Source organism: Ovis canadensis, chromosome 22 (genome assembly GCF_042477335.2).
Source record: "Ovis canadensis isolate MfBH-ARS-UI-01 breed Bighorn chromosome 22, ARS-UI_OviCan_v2, whole genome shotgun sequence".
NCBI lineage: Eukaryota > Metazoa > Chordata > Mammalia > Artiodactyla > Bovidae > Ovis > Ovis canadensis.
In genome coordinates this window covers 33,479,246-33,504,633 of record NC_091266.1, presented here as the reverse complement: position 1 = coordinate 33,504,633, position 25,388 = coordinate 33,479,246, and the positions used below count along the sequence as shown (strand labels likewise).

The 25,388-nt window shown below is 44.3% G+C and overlaps 1 protein-coding gene and 1 pseudogene across 1 annotated transcript in view; one reads left to right on the top strand and one right to left on the bottom strand.

Annotated features, from left to right (window-relative positions):
• The window catches only part of PIK3AP1 (phosphoinositide-3-kinase adaptor protein 1), a 123,921-nt gene that overhangs the window by 42,622 nt on the left and 55,911 nt on the right, over positions 1-25,388 (top strand). The window contains exons 3-6 of the mRNA XM_069568182.1: positions 16,287-16,426; positions 21,680-21,824; positions 23,602-23,744; positions 24,262-24,394. Of these exons, the coding sequence (XP_069424283.1) occupies positions 16,287-16,426; positions 21,680-21,824; positions 23,602-23,744; positions 24,262-24,394 (561 nt within the window). The remainder of the gene's footprint in view (positions 1-16,286; positions 16,427-21,679; positions 21,825-23,601; positions 23,745-24,261; positions 24,395-25,388) is intronic.
• LOC138427895 (large ribosomal subunit protein eL31-like) lies at positions 12,807-13,166 on the bottom strand (annotated as a pseudogene).

Sequence of the window (25,388 nt, the reverse complement as noted above, 5' to 3'; positions counted from 1 at the left end):
TGCTGGTGTCTGTCGCCATGGTTACCCAGAGCATCCCTGGGTTGCCTGACAGTCACTTCCTGGGTCACATATGACTGGCTAGCCCTGCACTACTGTATGCTCACTTCCACACAGAGAATCATTTCATAGGAACCGCCACTTGTTAAATGACTAATAACAAAAATAACAGATACTTAACTTTGTCTAGTACTTTTCAGTTTTCAAAGGGCTTCGTTTATCACTTCATCCCAGTAAGCTTGTTCAGCAGACCAGGCAGGTGTGAATATTTCCATTTTAAAGGAAATAATATTTAAGCTTTGAAAAGTTATGGTACCCTGTGACTTGGGAGAGGGAACTTGAATCCAGGCCCCCCTCTTTGACTCTTATCTCTTCCAGAGCTCCTTAGTAATTGCATTTATGTTGCTAGAAGATATTACACCATATCTTTAGAACTTTGCCCCTCACAGCCCAGATTTTAATTATTGGGAGCAGTCAGCAGCTCCTGTATTAAAGAAATTTTTATTTTGGCCCACAGTTATTTAAGCTGATTTGGCCTGCCATCTTGTTCTGTATTTTTTAAGCCAATCACCAAAGAGAGAATGCTCCCATCCCAGCTTGACCATACTCGAAACCCAGATATAACGTCTCAGGGTGAAGAGTGACAGAAAGTTACCCATTCCAGAAATGGAAAGTGAAACTGACCAGTCCAGTTTCATAGTTTCAGCTGGTCAGAATGCTAAAGATCTGCAAGAGTGGGGGAAGGTAAATGCCCACTTGGCCTTTCCTGGAAGTGTGATGACTGAGTGGCAGACAGACGAAAGAGGAATTTTCTTTACAATTTCTTAAGATTGGTTCTGCTATCAAGAGCTGCCTTCAGCCTCAGTTCTTGGCTGGGGGAAAATGAATTGCATTGTCGTAGTCTGCCCCAAACAAAGCCCATTTGTCTGTCCTCATACCAGCAAATCCAGATATCAGTGTCTGCTTAGATTAGAATTGATTCCTGAACCAGGAAACCAAGAAGAAGCTGTTTAAAAGCTAGTTATTAATGGCCTCATTACAAACCTGTGTCATGCCATTTGAACGAAATTTACATAGAGAAAGGAAGCACATTTATAAGTGTTGAAAAGAGATGAAGAAAGAGGAAGCTTTCGTGGGGGGCTGTGGTAGCCCCTGCTTTGTTAGCAACACTGGGGTTTCCTGAACGATGAAACAGGGGCCTGCTGGCCTCCAGCCCTGAGAGCCCTGGTGGAGAACTTTCTCCCCAGTGGTGGCCTTTGAAATGTAGTTACGGACAGTGCATCTTAAGGCTCTTGATAAACTTGGCCAGTGAGCAGCCCCACTCACTGAAGCAGCCCCAAAGATCATGGGTTCAGGATAGAATGGGTTTCTATGGAACCTGGTTCCGACGATGAGGCAGCAGATATTTTTCCCCCAACCCTTTCCAGATTTATCCCAGAGACTGGTTGAGGGCACTTCAACCTGTGGCCAAGAAGCAGCTCATACAAGGAAATGATTTCCCCACTGGCACTGTGTTTCCCAAGAGCAGCTGTTCTTTGATCTCGGAACTGGAGAGGAGATGGGAGCCTTGAGTTCTTAATGGGGTTCTGCCGTTAATCCAGAAGCTGATGACCGAGGGCATTGACCAGTTCATGTCCTTGTGCCCCCAGTTATCCATCTGCAAAAGGGAGGTGGTCATATCTGTCATATGTGCCTGGGGATACTGAAAGAAACAAATGAAAACACATTAAAAAGTTCTGAGGCACTGGGTGGTGCAAGAGCTCCAAATATCCCTCGGCTTCTCAGTTGAGTATGGAGCGACTTGGCTCTGGTACTCACAGAAGTTTTTCCTGAAGGTTGAACTCGGGAGAGGGCTGGAGGGCCCCAACCCCAGCTGGGTGGGTGGGAAGGCTGCAGGCAGGTTTTTATCATCAGTGGACAAGGGTGAGCCCACACTTTCATCGGTTGTCATGGCAACCTCAGCTGTGGGGCTATTTTTGTTCAAGCTGAAGAGCAAGTGGGGTGAGTTGGGGAGGGGACGGGAAGAACCATCATCCTTTGCTTTAAAGCTCAACTAAACTGACACTTTGAATAGCTCATTTAGAGCAGCTAGGTGGGGCTGCATAAAGGTCTTAGCCCTGTCCTCTTATCCTGAACTTCGAGGACCTTGAGGAGGGCCCGGGGAATTGCCTGGTGAATGAAAGAAAAACGGTTGCTTGTCTGTGTGAGCTGGAAAAGACTGGGGTTGATGTACAGTAGATTGCTGATCCAGAACCCTCTGCCAAGTGCTGGGAAGCCGTCAATGTGTGGTGAAACCCGGCAGCCTAGGGACTCTGCAGCTAGCACGGACCACTGGATGGCGGAGCAGGTCGGATGTGACAGGTGAGCCAGCCTGTGCGGGGAAGATCAGCAGCATCGACTGCCTCCGGAAGTCAGTGTGGACTTACAGGAGGAGCAGATCCATCCTTCCTTCTCCTTTCTACTTCTTTCTCCTTATCTCCAGGGAGGTAGAGAGGCCGCCATGAGTTCGTTTAAAGTCTGGGTCAGGGCTCTGTCCGTAGGGCTCTCTCTGCCTTACCTTTTTGGCATCATGAGGATGATGATGATGAAGGTGACGAGGACAACGACGGATGTCACTGTGATGAATTCACACTAGCACCACTAAATAATCATCACCTCCTCCCCACACCCCGACCAGAGCCAGTAAGACCTGTGGTGGGTGGGAGCCTGGCATTCCACTAAGTCCTCTCAACATCGTTCTGATTCATGAACTGTATATGACTTAAGGGGGTAGCTGGTGACTTGCTGGCTGGGTATACTTACTATGTTTGGGGCTTTTTAAGTGAAAACGGTTAGTTGGACGGGAAATTCGATACCTATTAACCGAGGTGGGTGAAAAGTGGGGAAGAAAGACCCATGGGTGATGACTAAAATGAAAAAGCGGTCTTGATGTTTGTCAGGAAGCTGCGAAGAGGTGGGGTTGTTGAAACTCAAGATCTGAGTCCCTCTCACCTCCCCCCGAGAACCCGCATGCTTCTGCAGTGGAACAGAAGCTCCTTCATTGGGATTCACACATTTGGAATCTGGGGACAAGGCCAGGATTGAGGTCCCCCTTTGTACTAAAGGCATAGCACTAGCAAGGACACTGGTTTTTTAAGCTTATAGCTAGTGTAAACAAGATAAACAGTAGGAGAAGTGTTTTCTCTACTTAAGAACCATTTTTCTAAGCATTTTGTGAACTGTGCTTGTGGTATGCCTTCAGACACTGGGTTAATTATAGCATCTTGTTTGCTCATGAAAGCAGGTAGAGCAGGATGTTGGCTTGGTAACACTTTGTTAGCCACTGGTTCATGTTAGTTCACAGATTTAAAGGCACTGCTTGCTCAAGGTGTGATGGGTGGTCAGCTGCTCGGCTTCTCCATTCTGAATGAGATTTAGAAAAGAGCTGACATACTCTTCTTGTGTGTCTGGAATTTTTTCAAAAACAAGCAAAGAAAATTCTTAAAACTTTGGGTTTGGGAATTCCCTAACAGTGCAATGGTTAGAGCTCTGCACTTCCGCTGCAGTGGGCCTGGGTTCATTCCTGGTTGGGGAACTAAAATCCTAAAACAAACAAACAAACAAAAAACACAAAAAAACCTATGGTGTTAATCTATATTTTACAGAATTTCCTTCCCTCATGAATACTGTGTGCTGACAGGTCTTCATTGTGCAGACCAAACTCCTAGCACGGCATTTGGGATTCCTTTCCTGTCCTCCTCTCTCCCATCACCCTCCCTCCCCGCGTCACACAGAAGGTGCCTCTCCCCCTTGCTTCCTGTGGTCCACGCACATCATTTGCTCTCATGCCTTTGTGTCCTTACACTTGCCTTTGCCTCTGCCAGGATAGTCTTTCCAACCCCATGTCCGCATTCCCTGTGCCTTTCAAGGCCCTACTTGTCACATCTTTGGGGAGACCCTTCTTTGATCCCCTAGTGGCCATAAACTGTTTCATGAATCCCTGCTTGTCCATTTGAAGTGATTCCTGTTCTCTTCTGTCTCTGAAAGGTGGAGAGAACCTGTTTCTCTCCTCTGTGGTCTCTCCACTTTCAGTGAAGCTGAAATGTTCTCACTGTGACATTTCCTGGGAGGCCTAGGCTAGGGTTTGAATATTTGGATTCATTGAAAGGCACTGGATGTTTGTTGAAGGACTAAAGGAATGAATTATTAGTTATTTTATTAATTTAAATGGAAAATAGGCTTTTTTCATCAAAAGGGTAATCCCAGCACCCACACCCAAATGCTATTTGCTTTGGTTAAAGTAAATTAACTTCTTCATTCTTCACGAGGTTTTTCGCAACTTCTCTAAACTTTCTGTTATGTTTTTTCATGTGCCAGCACTTTTATAAACAGCTGGAAACACAGCTCACTTTATTTAGTTGTATTTATAGTAATAATACGTAATGCTTCCTGGTGTCCCATAGTCATCTCACTTCTTTCGTGTGGAGCCTTATCTTCCCAGTTCAGCTGCCATCTCCTTAAGGCTGATGCTCTCCAGGTGTGCTCTTGGGAACCCCTGTGGCATCCTTGTCATGCATATTCAGTGGATATTTGCTTGGTGATTAGGAAGTTCAGGCTTCAGAACATTGTATGTTGGGCTTTGAGAAATAGTTGTTTTGTGATTTCATCATCGTGGTTTAGATAGGATGGATGCCTGTCAGAACAGCTGAGAAATTTCATCCCGAGTGGAGAAGTCTCTGGAAGTTTGTCCAGACCTCAGATAACTCTCTAGACCTCTGCCCCATCTGTGTGGTGGTTAAATTTGGGCCCTGACCCAGGATACAAATGCAAAGGGAACATGGCTCCTTTTCCTTCATGGGCCACGCTGCCTAGGTTGTTTGACTATTCATTTTTGCTTTTTTCCAAGAACCTTTGTCTTGTCTAGTCAAGGCTATGGTTTTTCCAGTGGTCATATACGGATGTGAGAGTTGGCTATAAGGAAAGCTGAGCGACGAAGATGTGATGCTTTTGAACTGTGGTGTTGGAGAAGACTCTTAAGAGTCCCTTGGACAGCAAGGAGATCCAACCAGTCCAGATCCTAAAGGAGGTCAGTCCTGGGTGTTCATTGGTAGGACTGATTTTGAAGCGGAAGCTCCAATACTTTGGCCACCTGATGCAAAGAGCTGACTCATTTGAAAAGACCCTGATGCTGGGAAAGATTGAGGGCAGGAGGAGAAGGGGACGACAGAGGATAAGATGGTTGGATGGCATCACTGACTCAGTGGACATGGGTTTTGGTGGACTCCGGGAGTTGGTGATGGACAGGGCGGCCTGGCGTGCTGCAGTCCATGGGGTCGCAAAGAATTGGACACGACTGAGCGACTGAACTGAACTGAACTGAAGAAACTTTGAATCGTCTTCACTCTTTCTTTCATCAGACACAGTGGAATCCTGAGCGCAAAGTGATGGTGTCCTACTTCAAATCAGCCTAGAGACACCCATGACCCCCTGACTGGCCCCGATAACTACTTCTATTTCATTCCATTTTCAGCTTGATTGGTAGAAAGCTCTTAATTCTCAGTTGAAATTTATCTCCTTAGTTTCCTTCTTTGTTCACTTTCTTTTTTCTTGTCATCTAAAACTTGGAGAAAATAATTTGGCATGTTAATACTACAGGCCTTTTCCCTGCTTTCCCAGCTTTGCTTTACCTTGTTCTAAAAATCACTAAATTTAATTTAACAAAATGAAAGCAGTATAGCATAATTCAGCTTTTCCCAAACTTTGGTCATTTGAGAATCCTCAGCTTGGTTTTGGGTTTTTTTTTAACACTTTTTTGAGATATAATTTATATGCCATATAATTTATCCATATGCTGCTGCTGCTTCTAAGTCGCTTTAGTTGTGTCCGACTCTGTGCGACCCCATAGATGGCAGCCCACCAGGCTCCACCATCCCTGGGATTCTCCAGGCAAGAACCCTGGAGTGGGTTGCCATTTCCTTCTCCAATGCATGAAAGTGAAAAGTGAAAGTGAAGTCGCTCAGTTGTGTCCGATTTTTCTCAACCCCATGGACTGCAGCCTACCAGGCTTCCCCATCCATGGGATTTTCCAGGCAAGAGTACTGGAGTGGGGTGCCATTGTCTTCTCCGAATTTATCCATATAGAGTATGCAATTCAGTGATTTGGGGGTATATTGCATTATCAATTTTTAAAATTGTAACAATATATGTAACATAATATTTGCCATTTTAACCAATTTTAAATTGCAATTTGGCAGCATTCTCAATGTGCAACCATTACTAGTATCCATTTCCAGATTTTTCCATGGTACTTTCAACAATACTTTCTTTAAGTCAATTCCTGTTTTTTCATGTAAATAAATTTATTTTAAAAGGAAAGTTTGCTGCTGTAAATTAAAAACCAATATCTCTGGATAGAAACAAGGTAACTATAAAAATAAAGGCAATAAAAACAGAACAGTGATATTAAATTCTACTAGATACTAATGTCTACAGAAGCCTGTGGGCTTAGTGCCTTGTTCTCTCCGTGGTTCAGAGGGAGGTAAGCATGTTAAGGAGAAGTTAAAGGCACCCTCTTACCAAACTGAGCCTTTCTTCCTGATGTACGTGAGACTGAAAGGGTTGAAAGGGGACTGCTTTCTTACACGTGGCTCACTGTCAGCACATGTTTGCTGTACACTTTGGAATCATCTCCTGTGTACTGGTGACATGGTCCCCAGTGTGGGAAGCACAATCAGAGTGTGTGAGAGCATGGATCTGGGGGTTAACTTTCTATACAGCATGCACTGTGTGACTTGGACAGTTTATTTCAATTTTGGTGCCCTAGTTTTTTCATCTGTGAAATGGGCAGTATTATTCTAATCTATTAGTTTTGATCAAATAGAATCAACTATGTCAAGGGTTTTGCCTGGTTCCTGGCCTATAGCAAATGCTCAACAATGGCATTTGTGGTCATTTTGAAGAATGATACCTGTTTATGGTGGGGTTTCTCTGGTGGCTCAGTGGTAAATGAACCTGCCTGCCGATGCAGGAGACATAGGTTTGATCCCTGGGTCAGGAAGACCCCCTGGAGAAGGAAATGGCAACCTGCTCCAATATTCTTGCCTCGGAAATCCCATGGACAGAGGAGTCTGGCAGCAACAGGCCATGGGGTTGCAAAGAGTCATACACACTTATCGACCAAACAACAACCTATGGTACTTTCCCCAAAGCCTAGCTTTACCGTACAAGAGAAGTGAGTTTATATATTCCGGGAGGGGGTTAGGGAGAAAATGTTTCAAGATCAGCAAACATCATTCTCTGGCCATCTGTACCCTTCCTGTCCCTCAGACTATTAAAAAATTGTCCCGATGGGGTGCTAGACAATGTACAAGAAAGAGGCATTCCGCCCTGTGGTCTGAAAACTTGTTTGGAAACTGAGACCGTGCAGCTTCGGGCAGAGGCCCCTGGAGCACATGGAACTCTGACTGGTCCAGCTGGAATTCAGTGTCTTCTGACTTACACTCTATCCTTGGGATGTGCCTGTTGGCCCTGGTGGTGGGTCATGACACACCAAGGCAGCATCATTCAGAACAAGGCAGGACCACCAGCTGTTGGTGAACAAAAGCCCATGTCATGTCTCTTGAGCTACAGTCAGAACCTCAGACCGGGAATAACGAGTAATGCTGCTTCCTGCCCTCGTCCACATCCACAGAGAAGGCAGGGCGCAGTCACCTCGGGGCAAATTCCCATGCTGCCCCTTGCTTGCCTGTGGCACAGCCTGGGCTGGGTTACTTCAATCCTTCAGGCACAGTGTTTCCATCTATAAAATAGGAATAGGTTGTTGATTTCTATCTCGCAGGGTGGATGTAAGAATTAAATGAGATTGTCTAGTAAGGCAGTCACCACAATATTAAATGAATGATAACTTTCATTGTTATCATTGTTAGTAATATTGAGTCTGCCACCCAGCCCTCTTATTAAAATATTGAATAAATGGTAACTTTTATTGTTATCAATATTAGTAATCGTCACCAGCCTTCTTACCTAGTATGAGCTTGTCCAGGTGGCTTGGTGTGACTCCAGGTACATAAAGTGAAAGTGAAAGTGTTAGTCGCTCAGTCATGTCCAACTCTTCGCGATCCTTTGAACTGCCAGGCTCCTCTGTCTGTGGAATTCTCCAGGCAAGAATGCTGGAGTGGGGAGCTATTCCCTTCTCTAGGGGATCTTCCCGACCCAGGGTTTGAAACCACGTCTCCTGCATTGCAGGCAGATTCTGTACCATCTGAGCCACCAGGGAAGCCCCAGATCCAAATACATACACATACTCAATTCATTTCAAATTAATAGTTTTTTTAGACTCAAATAATGTTAAATAACTATTTAGACTCCCTTATAAAGGACAAAAACAATTATGAACCTTTAGTGTGGTAAGTTATTTTGATGTTGTTCAAATATGTATAAACATACTCAACTCCTAATGCTTATTATTCTTTCCCAACTCCAAAAGCAAAACAAATGAACCAGATTTACACAGTACATGTGTGAAATAAATACAGGGCAAACTGATTGCATTTGTTTTGTCATAGATCATGATCATTTTCTGAAAGAGCATCATGAACGTGACACGGGGCTCTGGTGCTTGCTGATTCTGTCAAAGGGCCTTGCACAGCTCCCCTGTGTTACTGGGGGACTTATCTCCCTCCGCATTACTCCATGTGAAGTGGTGTGTGGGGAAACCTTCTTGTGTTCACTTGGCACAAATGCCTCATGTACATGTCATCCTGCCCCCTGTCTTTATTCCTCATTAGCCCCGACAGTCACCTTAGCATGACCTAGCTGCAAAATGATTACACACACACGCACACATGCACACATGGGCACCACAGTCCTGTGGCTGGGCCCAATTATTATTATTATTTTAATGTTTGTCTATTGCTTGTACCAGATCCTAGTTACAGCATGTGGGATCTTTGACCTTCATTGTGGCATGCAGGATCTTTAGCTGTGGCTTGAGGTAGCTAGTTCCCTGACGAGGGAGCCCCCTGCATTAGGCATGCAGAATCTTAGCCACTGGACCACCAGGGAACCATTTATAATATGGTCACCTGGATAATCTGGAATGTCTGCATCACAGTTTAAAGGCACTGTCATCTAAATGAAAAGTCCAAGCGCTAATTCTTGTAAGGACTGTATCTGAGGACTTTTGGCAGGTACCAGTTTTGAGAAGCATTGATTCACACCCTACCTAGATCTCCAAAATGTTTGAGATTAACCTCCAAAATTAAACACAATATAAAAAAGAAAAATGGCAAGAGCAAGACCTGGATGAAAGTGTTAACAGTGGTTAAGAACCAGAATGGAAACTGAGCTACCTGGCAGCAAGGGCGGAAAATGAAACACACCATGTTAGCTTGTGCTGATGAGAGAAAGCAGGCAAGTTCTTTGGAGAGACAGACTTTCTGCCACTGAATTTGGGGAGTGTTTTGCCACATGGGTCCTTTATGGATGAGCTAGATACACAAAGTCTTTTTCTATACTTTTTCCATGGTTTCTCCAGCCCTCATAAAAGCTGAGAGGAATATTGTTAAATTTTAAAGCAATAAGGACACTATTGTTGGTGTTAGTTCTGGAAGGTCTTGTGGTCTTCATAGAACTGTTCAACTTCAGCTTCTTTGGCATTAATGGTTGGGGCATAGACTTGGATTACTGTGTGTTGAATGATTTGCCTTGGAAATGAACCAAGATCAATTCTGTCATTTTTGAGACTGCATCAAAGTACTGCATTTCAGACTCTTTTGTTGACTATAAAGGGTAGTCCATTTTCTTCTAAGGGATTCTTGCCCACAGTAGTAGATACAAAGGTCATCTGAATTAAATTTGCCTAGTCTCACCCATTTACTTCACTGATTCCCAAATGTTGATGTTCATAAACTCCAGGAGACAGTGAAGGACAGGGAAGCCTGGCAGGCTGCAGTCCATGCGGTCGCAAAGAGTCAGATATGACTTAGCGATTGAACAAGGATACTACTGGTGTCTTGATAATATTTTAACTGGGGAGGATCCCTGGGGTTTTCAGTGTTTTGTTTTCACTCAAACATTTATTTGAGTCTCAGGACAGTAAGGATAGTATTATCGTCAATGTGGGGAGGGAGTAAGAGGAATTTACATGTGTAAGTGGGAAACTTTGGTGCCATCTCACTCTTTCAGGTGGGTTTCGATGGTGCTTTTGTCTGGGTTGGTATTTCCTTCAAAGGAAACTGAATCTGCTGAAGTGGTTGGACCCTGACCCAGGCCACAGTGGGCTGGGAAGAGGCCAATGTGGCTGAAGAAATGAAAGTTGGCGCCACCAGAACTGCCCTGCAGAGTGAATGGCATCCTGCCTGACTTCCTGAAATGAATTAGCCTCCAGTAGCTTGTTCATTTCAGGTGACTAAATGAATAGACCTACTAGAAGGAGTTGTTTCTAGGGCCTACCTGAACACTGGAGAATGTCTGCCACATGCTGTACTATTAGGACCAATCTCATCATAAATGACGCCAAGCTGATGAAGTGATTAGCCAAAAGACTTAGCTGCTATTTTTCTCTTTGCCCATCTTCACCTCTCCCCATTATGAAAGTGCTTTCTCACTGTGGAGAATATGAAAATGTATGAAGGGCTGGAAGGTAGAAAAGATGGAGGGAAGGGTCATGCACAGTTTATCCACACATTTTCTTTTTTAAAAAAATTAATTTATTTTAAGTGGAGGCTGATTACAATATTGTGGTGGGTTTTGCCATACATTGGCACGAATAAGCCACGGTATCCACACCTTTTTTTTTCTTTTTCAATTTTTGGTTGCGCCGGGCCTTTGTTGCTGTGCGAGAGCTTTCTCTAGTCGCGGAGAGCAGAGGCTACTCTCTGGTCGCAGCGTGCGGGCTTATCCTTGCCTCTCTGGTCGCAGCGTGCAGGCTTATCCTTGCGGTGGCTTCTCCTGCTGCTGCGCATCGGCTCTGCAGCATGCAGGCTCCAGTCGCTGCAGCCAGACTCAGTGGCTGGGGCACACCGTCCCAGTTGGGGGTTTCCCTGGTATCTCAGACGGTAAAAAGCGTCTGCCTACAATGCAGGAAACCCGGGTTCCTTCCCTGGGTCGGGAAGATCCCCTGGGGAAGGAAATGGCAACCTACACCAGAACTCTTGCCTGGAAAATCCCATGGACAGAGGATCAATCTTCCTGGACCAGGGATTGAATCTGCGTCCCCTGCGATGGCAGGCAGATTCCCACTCACTGTGCCACGGGGGAAGTCCTCTTCTGACCTTTTAAAATGCATTTTCCTTTATATAACTAGTATCTTATATTCTGAGATGTATGATTTTACATTCTGCTTTTTATGCTTAACATGTCATAAACTTTTACTTAAAATAATATTTAAAGTGAAATATACTTTTAATATTCTTTTATCAGACAGGTTGTTCTTTGTTTCTCAGAGATGCAAAGAATGATTTAGCAAACATCTTGGTTCATTATCTTTGTCTACATTTTGAACATTTATTTTCCTACCTTAAGAGAGATTTCTAGAAGTAGAATTGTGTGGCCAAAGACATGAACATTGTGAAGACTTGCTCTCTCTCTCTCTCTCTGTATATGGTCACATGGCTTTTCAGAAAGAGTGTGCCAGTTTATATTTTTTTAGCAACCAGTAAGAGTACCTGTCCTACCTGTCCTTTGAATATTTCCTAATTGGAAAAAGGTGAAATAACAGTATATTATTTTTATTTGCATTTCCATGATGATTAGTGATAATGAATGATTTAATTTTTCTGAATGGGGAGGTAAGTTTTGTTTCTTCCTTTGTGAATTATCTACTTATTTGGCTTTGGGTATTTTTAAAGAGATTTCTATGATCTCTTCATATATTAAGGAGATTGTCCCCTTGGCCTATTTATTTCAAATTTTCAACCAGCTTGTGGTTTGCCATTGAATTTTTGGTAACAGCTTTATTGATATATAATTCACATAGCAAACAATTTACCCATTTATAGTATGCAGTTCTGTGATCTTCTTTGTATCTTCACAGACCAGTTCAGCTGTCACTATGATCAATTCTAAAATATTTTCATCACATCAAAAAGAAACTTCACACCCTTTAGCTGTTATCTTCCAACCTCCCCACCCCTTCCCAAGAATCCCTAGCCCTAGGCAATTACTAGTCTATTTTCTGTTTTTATGGATGTGATGATTATGGACATATCCTATGTTTGAAATCATGTAATATGTGATCTTTTGTGGCTGGCTTCTTTCACTCAGAATAATGTTTTCAACATTCATCTATGTTGTAACATGTATTAGTATTTTATTATTCCTTCTTGTGGTGAATAATTTGTCCACCCATTCATCAAAGAATGGGTAATTTGGGTTGTTTCCACCTTTGACTATTATGACTAATGCTGCTAAAGCATTACAATTTTATTTTTTATTAAATTTTTTTTACCTAAGTTTTAAATTAATGTCATCAATGCTATTCCTTGTTTCCATTGTATTTTACAGTTGTTTTTAAGATAGACAAATCTTTTCTCAAAACAACGATAAAATTTTTGCCCGTGTTTTGATATACTTTTATCTTTTTAAAATTTGTTTTACTGTTGATTTCCATCTATAAAGGAGTATATAAGAATTAAGATTCGAAACAGTCTCTCTGTCCCTCTATGTCCATCCCATATAGCTAAATTTTTTCAGTACCACCTGCTGAGTCATCCTTTTCACCAACCATTTCCTTTATTCTGTACTGATTTTTAGTGCTTTCTTTATCACATATTTAGGTGTTTTTGTTTTTTATTTTTTATTTTTTTGGCGGTTCAATAACTTTTAGACAATTAGCAGTTAATTTTCATCCACATTAACTGTAGATTTTTGAAAGCTGTGACAGGCACATAGGTAACCAAAGTACGGTTTGTCTGGTGAATGTTTTCTGACAAGTGCACGCAAATAGGGTTTGGGGCATTCCTTATTCCGTTGGCCCAGACAGGGTTGTTGAGCCTTGTGTCAATGTGCACACCTAGGGTTCCCATCTCCTTCGTGGCAAATTTCTAGATTTCTTTGAGTGCCCGAGGGGCACACTTCTTGAAACCCACTCCAAGGATGAGCTTGTGAATGTTGATAGTGTATTCTTTTGTCACTCGGTTGATGGCAGGTTGGCCCTTTTTCTTCTCGCCGCCCTTCTTCGTGGGAGCCATCCTGCAGGGGTGGGGTTGGAAAGAAAGTGCAAGGGATTGTCACTTATTAAGTTTTTGTGAGAATGAGACTTGGTTTGGGTGTTGTCTATTGTATTTAATTGCTCTGTTAAATTTTTTTATACATTTAATATAAAATAAGACTATTCTTTATTGTTTTTGTAAACTGTAGTAGGAGACAGAAAACTTATATAAATGGAATTTTTCTAGATAGGAAATACTGTGGCAACTACAATTTAAAATTCAGTGCAGGGAGGGCTTGTGGCCTGTACTTTACATTTTATTTGAAAGTCAGAAAAATTTGTGATTATTGTTTTAGTCAAATTTTCTACTTATTTTGAAACATTTTTGATAGTTCATATATTTTCTGTAAAAATTGTATTAAAATTAAAAAAAACTATTAGCAACAAGTTTTCACATCAATATGTTTCTAAAATTTTCTCCATATTTGTTATCATCTCTTTCTTGTTTGGCTTATTTCTATTTCTCTATTCTTTTCTTGATTGTATTTATCAGAGCCTTAATTCCTTGGCTAGCCAACTAACTGGGTCAGTAATTTGGGAGAAATGAAGAGATTTTCTTTTTTGAAGCAATAGACCGTACTGTGAGTCTATCCTAAGTCAATTATATCTGTACAAAAAAATAGAATCGGTGGTTGGCAAAAGTTGGTACCCACTCAGGGTAGTATCTAAACAATTCTAGATCCATAAGTAGATCCAGGGAGTTTCTTGCAGTTTTAAGTGACTGATGAATGTTGTAAGTCAATGAGGTTATTTTCTTATCCAGGAAGAACTGTAGAAATGGAAACCTGACGTTTAGTCATCAAATGATACAAAACTACAGCTTGGTGTGGTGTTATATAGTTCTTAGCAGGAAGAATATTAATTGTCCCTGGCTTTTTGGCTCTCTTTCACAAGTTCCGTGGTGGGTGGGAGTGTGTCTGAGTAGCATGTGTAGCTCTGTTCATGGGGATGGGCCCTGGCCATTTTAATAGTGACCAGTCAAGAAGGGCTTCCCTCATAGTTCAGTTGGTAAAGAATCTGCCTGCAATGCAGGAGACCGCAGTTCAATTTCTGGGTCAGGAAGATCCACTGGAGCTGGGATAGGCCACCCACGCCAGTATTCTTGCACTTCCCTTGTGGCTCAGCTGGTAAAGAATCTGCCTGCAATGCAGGAGACCTGGGTTCAATCTCTGGGTTGGGAAGATCCCGTGGAGAAGGGAAAGGCTACCCACTCCAGTACTCTGGCCTCGAGAATTCCATCGATCACATAGTTCATGGGGTTGCAAAGAGTCAGACACAACTGAGTGACTTTCGCTTTTCACTTTCAAGGAGAAAATGTGGAGAAGGGCAGATCCGGCACAGAAAATGTCAGCCTTCCATTAATTTGGCTCAGATGGCACAGAGGTGGAAAGACTACCGCACTTAGCCTTTGTGAAGGGGTCGAGGGGCATTGGTCATTAGCACTGAGTGAGAGGGGAGTCAGTAGGCCTGAAAGGAAAGGAGAGATAGAGGAGATTATGGCTCTGGCACAGAGTGAGAAACAGTACCTGACTCCTTAGGACTCAGCATAACTTCTGCCTGGATTCCCATTGTGCTAACAAGGTCAGAGACCAGGCTGCACTCAGCCCCGCCTTCTGGACTAGTGCGTCTTGGGTAAAATCACAGAGAGGGACCAAGCGGCGGGAGGACCTGCCTTACTGTCCGTCACACTCTGGACCTGTATGTAGACATCTGTCAGAACCCATGTCAGGCTCCAGGACCAGACCCCTGCCCAAGGCTATGGAGCTTTTAAGTTACATATCTGGGAGGTCTTGGGCCCTCCTCTTGCCTGGGCGGGTTCCGGAGACCCTTGCCTCACAGTTATAGCCCTAGGACAAGGTGGTGATGGGTTCCCCACACCTGCTCTGGCACCTCAGCCTTCATGGTGTTGGGAGCACAGCCCTCCCCTGGCATGACCTGGGATCTAGAGAGCAAGCCTGTGTTACAGCTTTCTTTAGGGATATATTGGTGGCCTGATCTGCCATCCCAGCTTTCTCCCAGGATGGATGTCACTCCTTCCATGGAAGGCCAGCTTGCCAGAATCAGCCAAATTAACCCCTCTCCAGCCCTTCTGGAAGATGGGCTCTCTGAAGGCAGGATGGGTGTTTGGTTCACGCTTGTGTTCTCACAGCTCCTAGCACAGTTGTCTGGCTCTGTCGGGGGTTTAGAAATGGAGAAGAACAAGCCTGAGGAAGGGACTAGATGGACCTTCCGGTTCCTCGCAGCCGTTCTTAACCATTTTGTTCCTCTTTGAGGATCTGATGAAGCCCTGGACTATCTCCAGGGAAGTTTAGGCAAATACACACAGACACGCGCACACACAGACACACAGAATCTTCCACACAGGCACCCTACCAGTTGTTGAGCCCTGGTTAAGAGTCCCTGCTTTAGAGCTCTGGTAGGTTGCATCTACCCCCATCTCAGCATCACCTCATTCCATGCCATGCTCTATCTGCATACCCCTGCTCACCTGCTCCAAACCCGAGCACGCTCCAGTCTTCCCATGGCAGAGGTGTTGGCTGTGACACTGATTTGGGACCCAGTGACACTCTAAGGTTTGTTGAAAGTGATTGCCTTTTACCACTGCCCTGGAGGGAGTAGGCTGGGTGACCATGACCTTGAGGAACAATGACTTCCTGGAAAGCACAGGTTTTACCTGATGTTCAAAAGATGGCCTTTAAGTGGACAGCCTATTCTTGACACCCCTCCCCTTGAGGAGAAGGGGCCTCTTTCCTCACAGTCACCAGAGCTGGCCCTGCAAGAAGTCCAGAGATAAAGCCTGCAGAGGTCTGTTGTTTGTGACCAGACCTGCTAGCCTCAGACAGCAGCCCACCCCAGACGTCTTTGCCTTTCTCTCCACCATCATCTTCCTGCTGTCACCCGATCCTCGTGGCTTCCATGGGGGTTGACTTTTCCCCAGGAGGTCCTCTTTCGTGATTTCCTGAGTCACTCCCTTCAGCTTGTATTTGTTTGACATTCGGAGCCATTTCCTATTTGGTAACATTTGGGGTTTTAATGAGGCTGGGACATGCCTGGCTCCACCTCCTTTCCTTTCCATTCAGCTGTGTTCTCTGTGCCGTAGATTCTGGCTGCGACTCCGTCACTGACCCCGAGACTGAGGACGAGAAGGTGCTTCCCTACTCAAAGCAGCAGAGCCTGCCGCCGCTGGAGACTCCGCCTGGGACCCTGATGGTGGTGCAGCCGGGGCGCATCCGCTGTGGGGTAAGCACCTCTGGGGCTGGTGGATGGGTGGTGGAGCACGGGCTTCAGGGCTTCTTAGTGGATGTAGTAAAGGGGGCGGTGTTCCCCTGTCACACCTTTGTGTAATTCCAGCTTTCTTGTAGGGCTTCCATATACATTAGCCCTCCTGGGGCCCCCAGTGCCTGGGCCCTGGACATTCCTCACTCCTTTAAGTCAAGGGAGAAGAGCCCAGGAATGTATGTGTCATCAACCCAAGACATTAAGTTCATGAGACAAAAACTTAGAATGTGTTGAAGACCAGCAGATATGAACATTACAAAACACCGTATGTCAGCCTTGGAGTTAGAGGCCTGGGTCTGGTCCTTCCAGCCCAGTGCTGGGCATTTTGACAGCTTGCTTCTCTGTCACCTGGCTCCTTGTATGGCCCCAAAGTGCCTTAAAGCTTGATGGCTGAAACTTGCTGGCCAGTATCACTTGCAAAAGAAAATGATAAGTGATAAGCTCAGCTTAATGCCTGAGCTGCTGCTGCTGCTAAGTCACTTCAGTCATGTCTGACTCTGTGAGACCCCATAGACAGCAGCCCACCAGGCTCCCTCGTCCCTGGGATTTTCCAGGCAAGAACACTGGAGTGGGTTGCCATTTCCTTCTCCAACGCATGAAAGTGAAAAGTGAAAGTGAAGTCGCTCAGTCGTGTCCGACTCTTTGAGACCCCATGGACTGCAGCCTACCAGGCTCCTCCGTCCATGGGATTTTCCAGGCAAGAGTACTGGAGTGGGGTGCCATTGCCTTCCCCGTAATGCCTGAGCATAACATGACTAACATTTTCAGGGGTAGGACCCACGTAAAGAGATGATTTGAATGTGATAACCAACTGATGAGCCACTGTTATTTGAATACTACCACAGTATTGATAGTTTTTCATTATCTTTCCTTTTCTGATTAAAAAAAAATGTGTAATATTCATTCAGAGCAGTGAAACGCTTTCTTGTGGGTAGGAGCCTGTGCTAGGTTTGCCACTGTGGGCTCTTGGAGGCAAGAGGGCGGAAGGGCCATGGAAATGGGAAGTCTTAGCTTCTCTACACTTGTGAGTGGCTTTCTGTGCAGTCTGAGACCACAAGGCATTGGGCAAGGACGTCCTCCATGGGGGTTGCAAGCTGCTTCTTCGGACTGGATTGAACTCACAGATGTGTTTGGTTTGAGCTGCTCAGTGTTTTAAAAATTGGGCAGGAAAATCAGTTTCCAGCTTCCTTTGGACCAGAATCTGGTAATAACCAGGTCTGAGATGAGCAGCTGGGCCATTAGATGCATCCCTGGTTCTCATCAGTCCCTTTTCTTTGCACCCACTTCACTCCTTTTCCTGACCAGCCAGGCTTTGTGGTGGGCATGCAGTTTCTAGTCTTCCTATACTCTTGCCTGCCTTCCCCACGCCCCTCTCATCCTGACATCAGACGGGAGACTGTGAGGAGGGTTTGGAACTGAAGGATTATGCCCCACCCACACCTCCCTGATTTTCCGGGCTTTGGCTCCTTATCTTGTGCTGGCTCCCACTGACCCAGGATTCTCTCTGCTGCCTGCTCCAGCTCTCTGGATCCTGGGGCAGCTGTGCTGGCGTTGGTTGGGTCATGACTGTCAAGGGGGAGACACATTCATTTTCAGTGGCTCCCCCCCGGCTCCTTGGGAGAAGGAGCAGGTTGGACAGGGCTGGACCCACAGTGGGAGACAGGTCCACCACATACACACTCACATTCACCCTCAGCGGCCTCTGTGAGCCAGGGCCACAGCCGCTCCCCCCACCCCCCCCACCCCCCCCCCGCAACCTGCTCTGGAATCAAGAGTGGCTGTCGTCACAAAGGCCTCTGCTAAAGGCTTGAGAGCAGAATTTTACAATGAACATCTGGGGAATAGCTATGGCCAGAAGTTTCTCCTTTTCGCTTGTTTTTTGAACAGCCTGTCCTTTCTAGTTCAATGTCTTAAGAACTTAACCAGCATAACCATCACAGTAAAATAGATAATTCCATTTGGCAGGTTTGACAAGAGATCTCAAAACAATATAAAACTGCACTCAGGGTGCTCAATGCCTTGGGAAAATTAATCCTCCAATCAGTTATTTTTGTTCATCTGTTCATTTCAGTCGCTCAGTCATGTCCAACTCTTTGCAACACCATGAATCACAGCACACCAGGCCTCCTTGACGATCACCAACTCCCGGAGTTTACCCAAACTCATGTCTATTGAGTCAGCGATGCCATCCAGCCATCTCATCCTCTGTCGTCCCCTTCTCCTGCCCCCAATCTCTCCCAGCATCAGAGTCTTTTCTAATGAGTCAACTCTTCACATGAGGTGGCCACAGTACTGGAGTTTCAGCTTTAGCATCAGTCCCTCCAGTGAACACCCAGGACTGATCTCCTTTAGAATGGACTGGTTGGATCTCCTTGCAGTCCAAGGGACTCTCAAGAGTCTTCTCCAACACCACAGTTCAAAAGCACCAATTCTTCGGTGCTCAGCTTTCTTCACAGTCCAACTCTCACATCCATACATGACCACAGGAAAAACCATAGCCTTGACCAGATGGACCTTTGTTGGCAAAGTAATGTCTCTGCTTTTCAGTATGGATCTAGGTTGGTCATAACTTTCCTTCCAAGGAGTTAGTGTCTTTAAATTTCATGGCTGCAATCACCATCTGAAGAGATTTTGGAGCCAAAAAAAAAAAAAAAGTCTGACACTGTTTCCCCATCTATTTCCCATGAAGTGATGGGACCAGATGCCATGATCTTCGTTTTCTGAATGTTGAGCTGTAAGCCAACTTTTTCACTCTCCTCTTTCACTTTCCCAGCAATCTTGATTCTAGCTTGTGCTTCTTTGAGCCCAGCGTTTCTCATGATGTACTCTGCATATAAGTTAAATAAACAGGGTCACAATATACAGCCTTGACGTACTCCTTTTCCTGTTTGGAACCAGTCTGTTGTTCCATGCCCAGTTCTAACTGTTGCTTCCTGACCTGCATACAGGTTTCTCAGAGGCAGGTCAGGTAGTCTGGTATTCCCATCCCTTGAAGAATTTTCCACAGTTTATTGTGATCCACACAATCAAAGGCTTTGGCAAGGTCAATAAAGCAGAAATAGATGTTTTTCTGGAACTCTCTTGCTTTTTCTATGATCCAGCAGATGTTGGCAGTTTGATCTCTGGTTCCTCTGCCTTTTCTAAAACCAGCTTGAACATCTGGAAGTTCATGGTTCATGTATTGCTGAAGCCTGGCTTGGAGAATTTTGAGCATTACTTTACTAGCATGTGAGATGAGTGCAATTGTGTGGTAGTTTAGGCGTTCTTTGGCATTACCTTTCTTTGGGATTGGAATGAAAACTGACCTTTTCCAGTCCTGTGGCCACTGCTGAGTTTTCCAAATTTGTTGGCATATTGAGTGCAGCACTTTCACAGCATCATCTTCCAGGATTTGAAATAGCTCCACTCGAATTCCATCACCTCCACTAGCTTTGTTCGTAGTGATGCTTCCTAAGGCCCACTTGACTTCACATTCCAGTATGTCTGGCTGTATGTGAGTGATCACACCATCATGATTATCTTGGTTGTGAAGATCTTTTTTGTACAGTTCTTCTGTGTATTCTTGCCACCTCTTCTTAATATCTTCTGCTTCTTTTAGGTCCATACCATTTCTGTCCTTTATCAAGCCCATCTTTGCATGAAATGTTTCCTTGGTGTCTCTAATTTTCTTGAAGAGATCTCTAGTCTTTCCCATTCTGTTGTTTTCCTCTATTCTTTGCATTGATTGCTGAGGACGGCTTTTTATCTCTCCTTGTTTTTCTTTGGAACTCTGCATTCAGATGCTTATATCTTTCCTTTTCTCCTTTGCTTTTTGCTTCTCTTCTTTCACTATTTGTAAGGTCTCCCCAGACAGCCATTTTGCTTTTTTGCATTTCTTTTTCATGGGGATGGTCTTGATCCCTATCTCCTGTACAATGTCACGAGCCTCCGTCCATAGTTCATCAGGCACTCTATCTATCAGATCTAGTCCCTTAAATCTATTTCTCCCTTCCACTGTATAATCATAAGGGATTTGATTAAGGTCATACCTGAATGGTCTAGTGGTTTTCCCTGCTTTCTTCAATTTCAGTCTGAATTTGGCAATAAGGAGTTCATGATCTGAGCCACAGTCAGCTCCTGGTCTTGTTTTTGGTGACTGTATAGAGCTTCCCCATCTTTGTCCATCTGAGAAGAGCATAAATTCCAAAATTCAAGAAGTCTTCTGTGAATCAGTGCCTCTTGCTCTGTAAGGCTGAGTCATCCAAGGGTCTTGGTAAAATGCAGACTCTGGTGTGGTGTCTGGTGGGTCCAGGCAGGGCTTGAGATTCTGCGTATCTAACAAGCTTCCATAGATACCAATGCTGCTGATCCCTTGGCCTCACTTTGGATACCAAGGTTGATCTAGAATCAGTTCAGTTCAGTTGCTCAGTCGTGTCTGAGTCTTTGCCATCCCATGGACTGGAGCACGCCAGGCTTCCCTGTCCATCACCAACTCCCAGAGCTTGTTCAAACGCGTGTCTATCACGTCGGCGATGCCATCAAACCATCTCATCCTCTGTCGTCCCCTTCTCCTCCCACGTTCAGTCTTTCCCAGCATCAGGGTCTTTTCCAGTAGTTGTGTATGGATGTGAGAGTTGGACTATAAAGAAAGCTGACTGCCAAAAATTGATACTTTTGAACTGTGTTGTTGGAGAAGATTCTTGAGAGTCCCTTGGACTGCAGGGAGATCCAACCAATCCATCCTAAAGGAAATCAGTCCTGAATATTCTTTGGAAGGACTGATGCTGAAGCTGAAACTCCAATACTTTGGCCACCTGATGCAAAGAACCGACTCATGGAAAAGGCCCTGATCTAGAATACTGCTTCTCAAACTATCTGTGGTGAAGAACTTTTTAAAAATGTTCTTTCAAGTTTCCAATTCTGCCATGGACCAATACTTTCATAATGTACAACAAAAAAGAAATGCTACGAAAAAGTAAATAAACAGACATATAAAATACCAGCCCCAGGTTTTAAAATTATTATTAGGTTTGACAGACAGAAGATGATCAAATTACTACTAAGGGTTATAAATGTTCAATCTTGGGCTTTGTAACTGGTCTTTTGGGACCTGTGGCAAGCAGTCACTGCCTGGCACTGGACTGCAGACCCCACCCTGCCTGGAGCAATTTCACTCGGGAGAGCTGGGGCTCCAAAAACCAGGGAGAAGGAACAATGACTGGTCTCCCATTCCAGGCAGAAACCACTGTCTACGTCATCGTGAGATGTAAGTTGGATGAGAAGGTGACAACAGAAGCCGAATTTTCTCGTGAGGATTCTCCCTCGATAAGGGTGGAAGCCAAGCTGGAGAATGAGTACACTGTTTCCGTGAAAGCTCCCAGTAAGTAGCCCCATTGACCTCCAGAAATTAGGCCTCATGTGAAGAGGCCCCTTTTTTCTTTGCCTTATTGACAGCTGTTTTTATCAGTCATTGAGAAAAGTGACAAGCAAGATTTGGATTGGTTGTCGTATTCTCTTGAAAGGAAAAAGAAGCTGTAGAAGCATACATGTGTGATGGGGAGGAAATGGACATAGTACAACGTTTACAAAGTTAATGTTTTAACATTTTTTAAAATTAGAGAAAAATAGGAAAAGTAGGGATAAAGTCATCTGACACCCTACCACTAAGTCTTCTTTGCCTTTGTTCCTAATTTTTAAAAACATAGTTGTTCCAATAGAATCTATTATCTTATATTCTGGTTTTCTATATGTAACCTTAATTTATCCTGTCTCCATCCTTTTACCACTGTACTATTACATGGACTTTGAAACTCTCAATTTTATATATATTTTTTTCTATTACAAAAGTAATGTGTGCTCAATATAGAAAACCTGGAGAATACAGCAACCATAAAAGGAAGCAGGTGGAAAATTACCCATATGCCCCCAAAGGAAATCACTGGTTTCTGTATTTTCCCACATCTGTGTACAAAATTTTGTCTTGCAACCAACTTTCATTACCTGGAAATACACTGTGAATATTTTCCCATGTTAATAAATATTATTTTGACAAAATGATGCTTAATGGTTGCAAGGTAATCCAATGTGTAGATGTACCATAATTTATAAAACTAGTTCCTTGAATTGGACCTATATCTTAAAACCATAATTTTTAAAGCTATATAATACTCAGCTGAATAGAAATATCGTTTAATTTTTCATTTCCTCATTATTGCCTATTTATGTCATTTTTGAATTCTTACTATCTTCTTATTATTGTAAATGATGACGTATTGAGCATCTTTATGCAGGTTTTGTTTCTATTGTGTTTAGCATAGTGTCCTAGGGATGGAATTCCTCAAACACTGGGCATTTTTAAGGGTCCTGAAAGATGATGCTTAGTTGCCTTACAGAATATTACTACAGTCAAGTTTATCTGCTATCTCATCACCAACACTAGGCCTTGTCACTTTGAATATTTTTGCTAACTTAATATCTTTCTACAAAGTAGTCCATTATTTTAATTTGCCGTTTTTTGATTACTAGCGAGGTTAAATATTTTTCCACGTTCTCTACTTGTCACATTTCCTCTTTTGTGAATCGAATCTTTGTGGTTGGTGTATTTTTAATTTTTTCTTTCCCCCTCAAAACCCCTTCCTGTGGGGTAGAAGAGAGAACACTCAGGGAGCGCACACAGTAATGACTGCAGCACAGCAGGGGAGTCAGTTCTGCCAGTGCGATGGGCGGAAGCGCGGGGTCCCACCGCCAGCATCGCCCCTGCCTCTGGTGACCACTGGCCAGCATCTCCCCCGCCTCTGGTGACCACTGGCCTTTATATAAAGTGCTTTCAATTCAGCTCTTCTTCCTGTCTGTTGTGACTCGGGGCCTGCAGTAGTGAGTAAAGCAGATGAAAATCTTCCAAAAGTTAAATTGCAGACCCAGTGCGGATAATCCCTCTGACGCGGAGCTCTCCTGTGTGCCCGTCTGCTCACTGCTTCTTCTGCTCTGTCCCTCACTTCCCAGCCCTGCAGTTCACCTCCAAACCCTTTCTTCCAATCCCCAATTCATTTCTTCACTGTTTAAGTAACCCAGGAACACTTTCCCCTGTACTCTTCAAAAAAAACAAAACAAAACAAAACAAACCAACACAGTTTTATAGTATCTTTTCTTCCATCCAGACCTTTCATCTGGGAATGTTTCTCTGAAGATATATTCCGGGGACTTAGTGGTGTGTGACACCTTTATCAGCTATTATACTGACATGGAGGAGATTGGGAATTTATTGTCCAATGCTGCAAATCCTGTGGAGTTCATGTGTCAGGTAAGGATGATGAAAGGACCCCAGAGTTTTCTGTACCTGTGGTTTCTGCTCATGGTTCACAATCTGAAATCTGTTGGGTGGGAGATCGTTGTTGTTGTTCAGTTGCTCAGTTGGACTGTGAAGTCTTCCCTGTCCTTCACCATCTCCCAGAAGTTGCTCAAACTCAATGTCCATTGAGTCGGTGATGCCATCCTACCATCTCATCCTCTGTCATCCCCTTCTCCTCCTGACCTCAATCTTTCCCAGCATCAGGGTCTTTTCCAATGAGTTGGCTCTTTGCATCAGGTGCCCAAAGTGTTGGAGTTCCAGCTTCAGCATCAGTCCTGTCAATGAATATTCAGGGTTGATTCCCTTTAGGATTGCACTGATTTGATCTCCTTTTTGTCCAAGGGACCCTCAAGAGTCTTCTCCAACACCACAGTTCGAAAGCATCAATTAAGGGAAAAAGATGTAACAGTATGAAAAGGGTGGGAGATAGCTGGATTTAAAATCTGACCGTCTTCACTTTTGTATTTAGGCCTTTAAAATTGTGCCCTACAACACGGAGACCCTTGATAAACTGCTAACAGAGTCCCTGAAGAACAACATTCCTGCAAGTGGGCTGCACCTCTTTGGAATCAACCAGCTGGAGGAAGAAGACATGATGACGAGTAAGTTGATAGTCAAAACTCAAGGAAAAGGCCACAGGTCAATTTCAGTTGGTCAGTTTCAGCATGCAGTCAGCCCGTGCTCATGCTTTCTACTGGGTCCTGCTCCTCCGTTCATCCTCTGAGAAACAGTCATGCTTCTCTGCAGCCTGGGATTCTAAATTATAAGCCCAGATATCTCACTCCCTTACTAAATACCCTCTGTGGCTCCCACTTGTCTTCTAAGGTCCAAACTACTTAACCTTTCACAAGCCCTTCCCCAGGGGCTCCTGCAGTCTTTCTGCTCTCACCCCTCTCTGTTCTCTCCCTTGGCTTCTACGCTCTGCTCTACAGAAGGTATAAACTTCTTTTACCCAATGAAAGTTCCACCCTGCCTCTTGCTACCTCAACCTATGAGAGTACAGCGTCTTCCTTCCCTCCTCCTGCAGCAGCTTAGGAAGCACTTCCTCAGGTAGGTCCCATCGACATGCGGTAGGCTCCCCTAGCATGTGGGGTTCTTGTACTCTTCAGCTTTGTCTTTTTTGCTGGGCTGTCAGTTGGATGAACACAGGGACTGTGCCTGGTGGCTCACAGTAGGCACAAAACAATCATTTGTTTGACGAGGGAGGAGCAGTCTTGTGGGCATGTGTGCCTTGCTGGGAGCTGGGAGAACCACTTGCATGGGGGTGGTGCCCTGCACAGTGGACTGGATGCTTGTTACGGCACTTTTGTGGATGCTGTTTATCCTACACACCACAGCTGCACTGCCCAGGAAGAACCCAAGCCTCTGGTTACTCACTGCCTGCATTTTATCCTTCCACAGCCTCTGAGAGCCATAAGGATGAGGTTATATTACCTTCAAGTCCATCTCCTGGGGGCATTTTCTTGTTGCCTCTCCTCACTTTCCTGCTGTGGAATGTTCTTGCATCACTTTGAGCAGGTGTTAATATTCCCTATTCAGGCTCAGGAGAGAATATTTCATAGCTTGACAATCATGGGTGATCCTGGGGACGTTTTC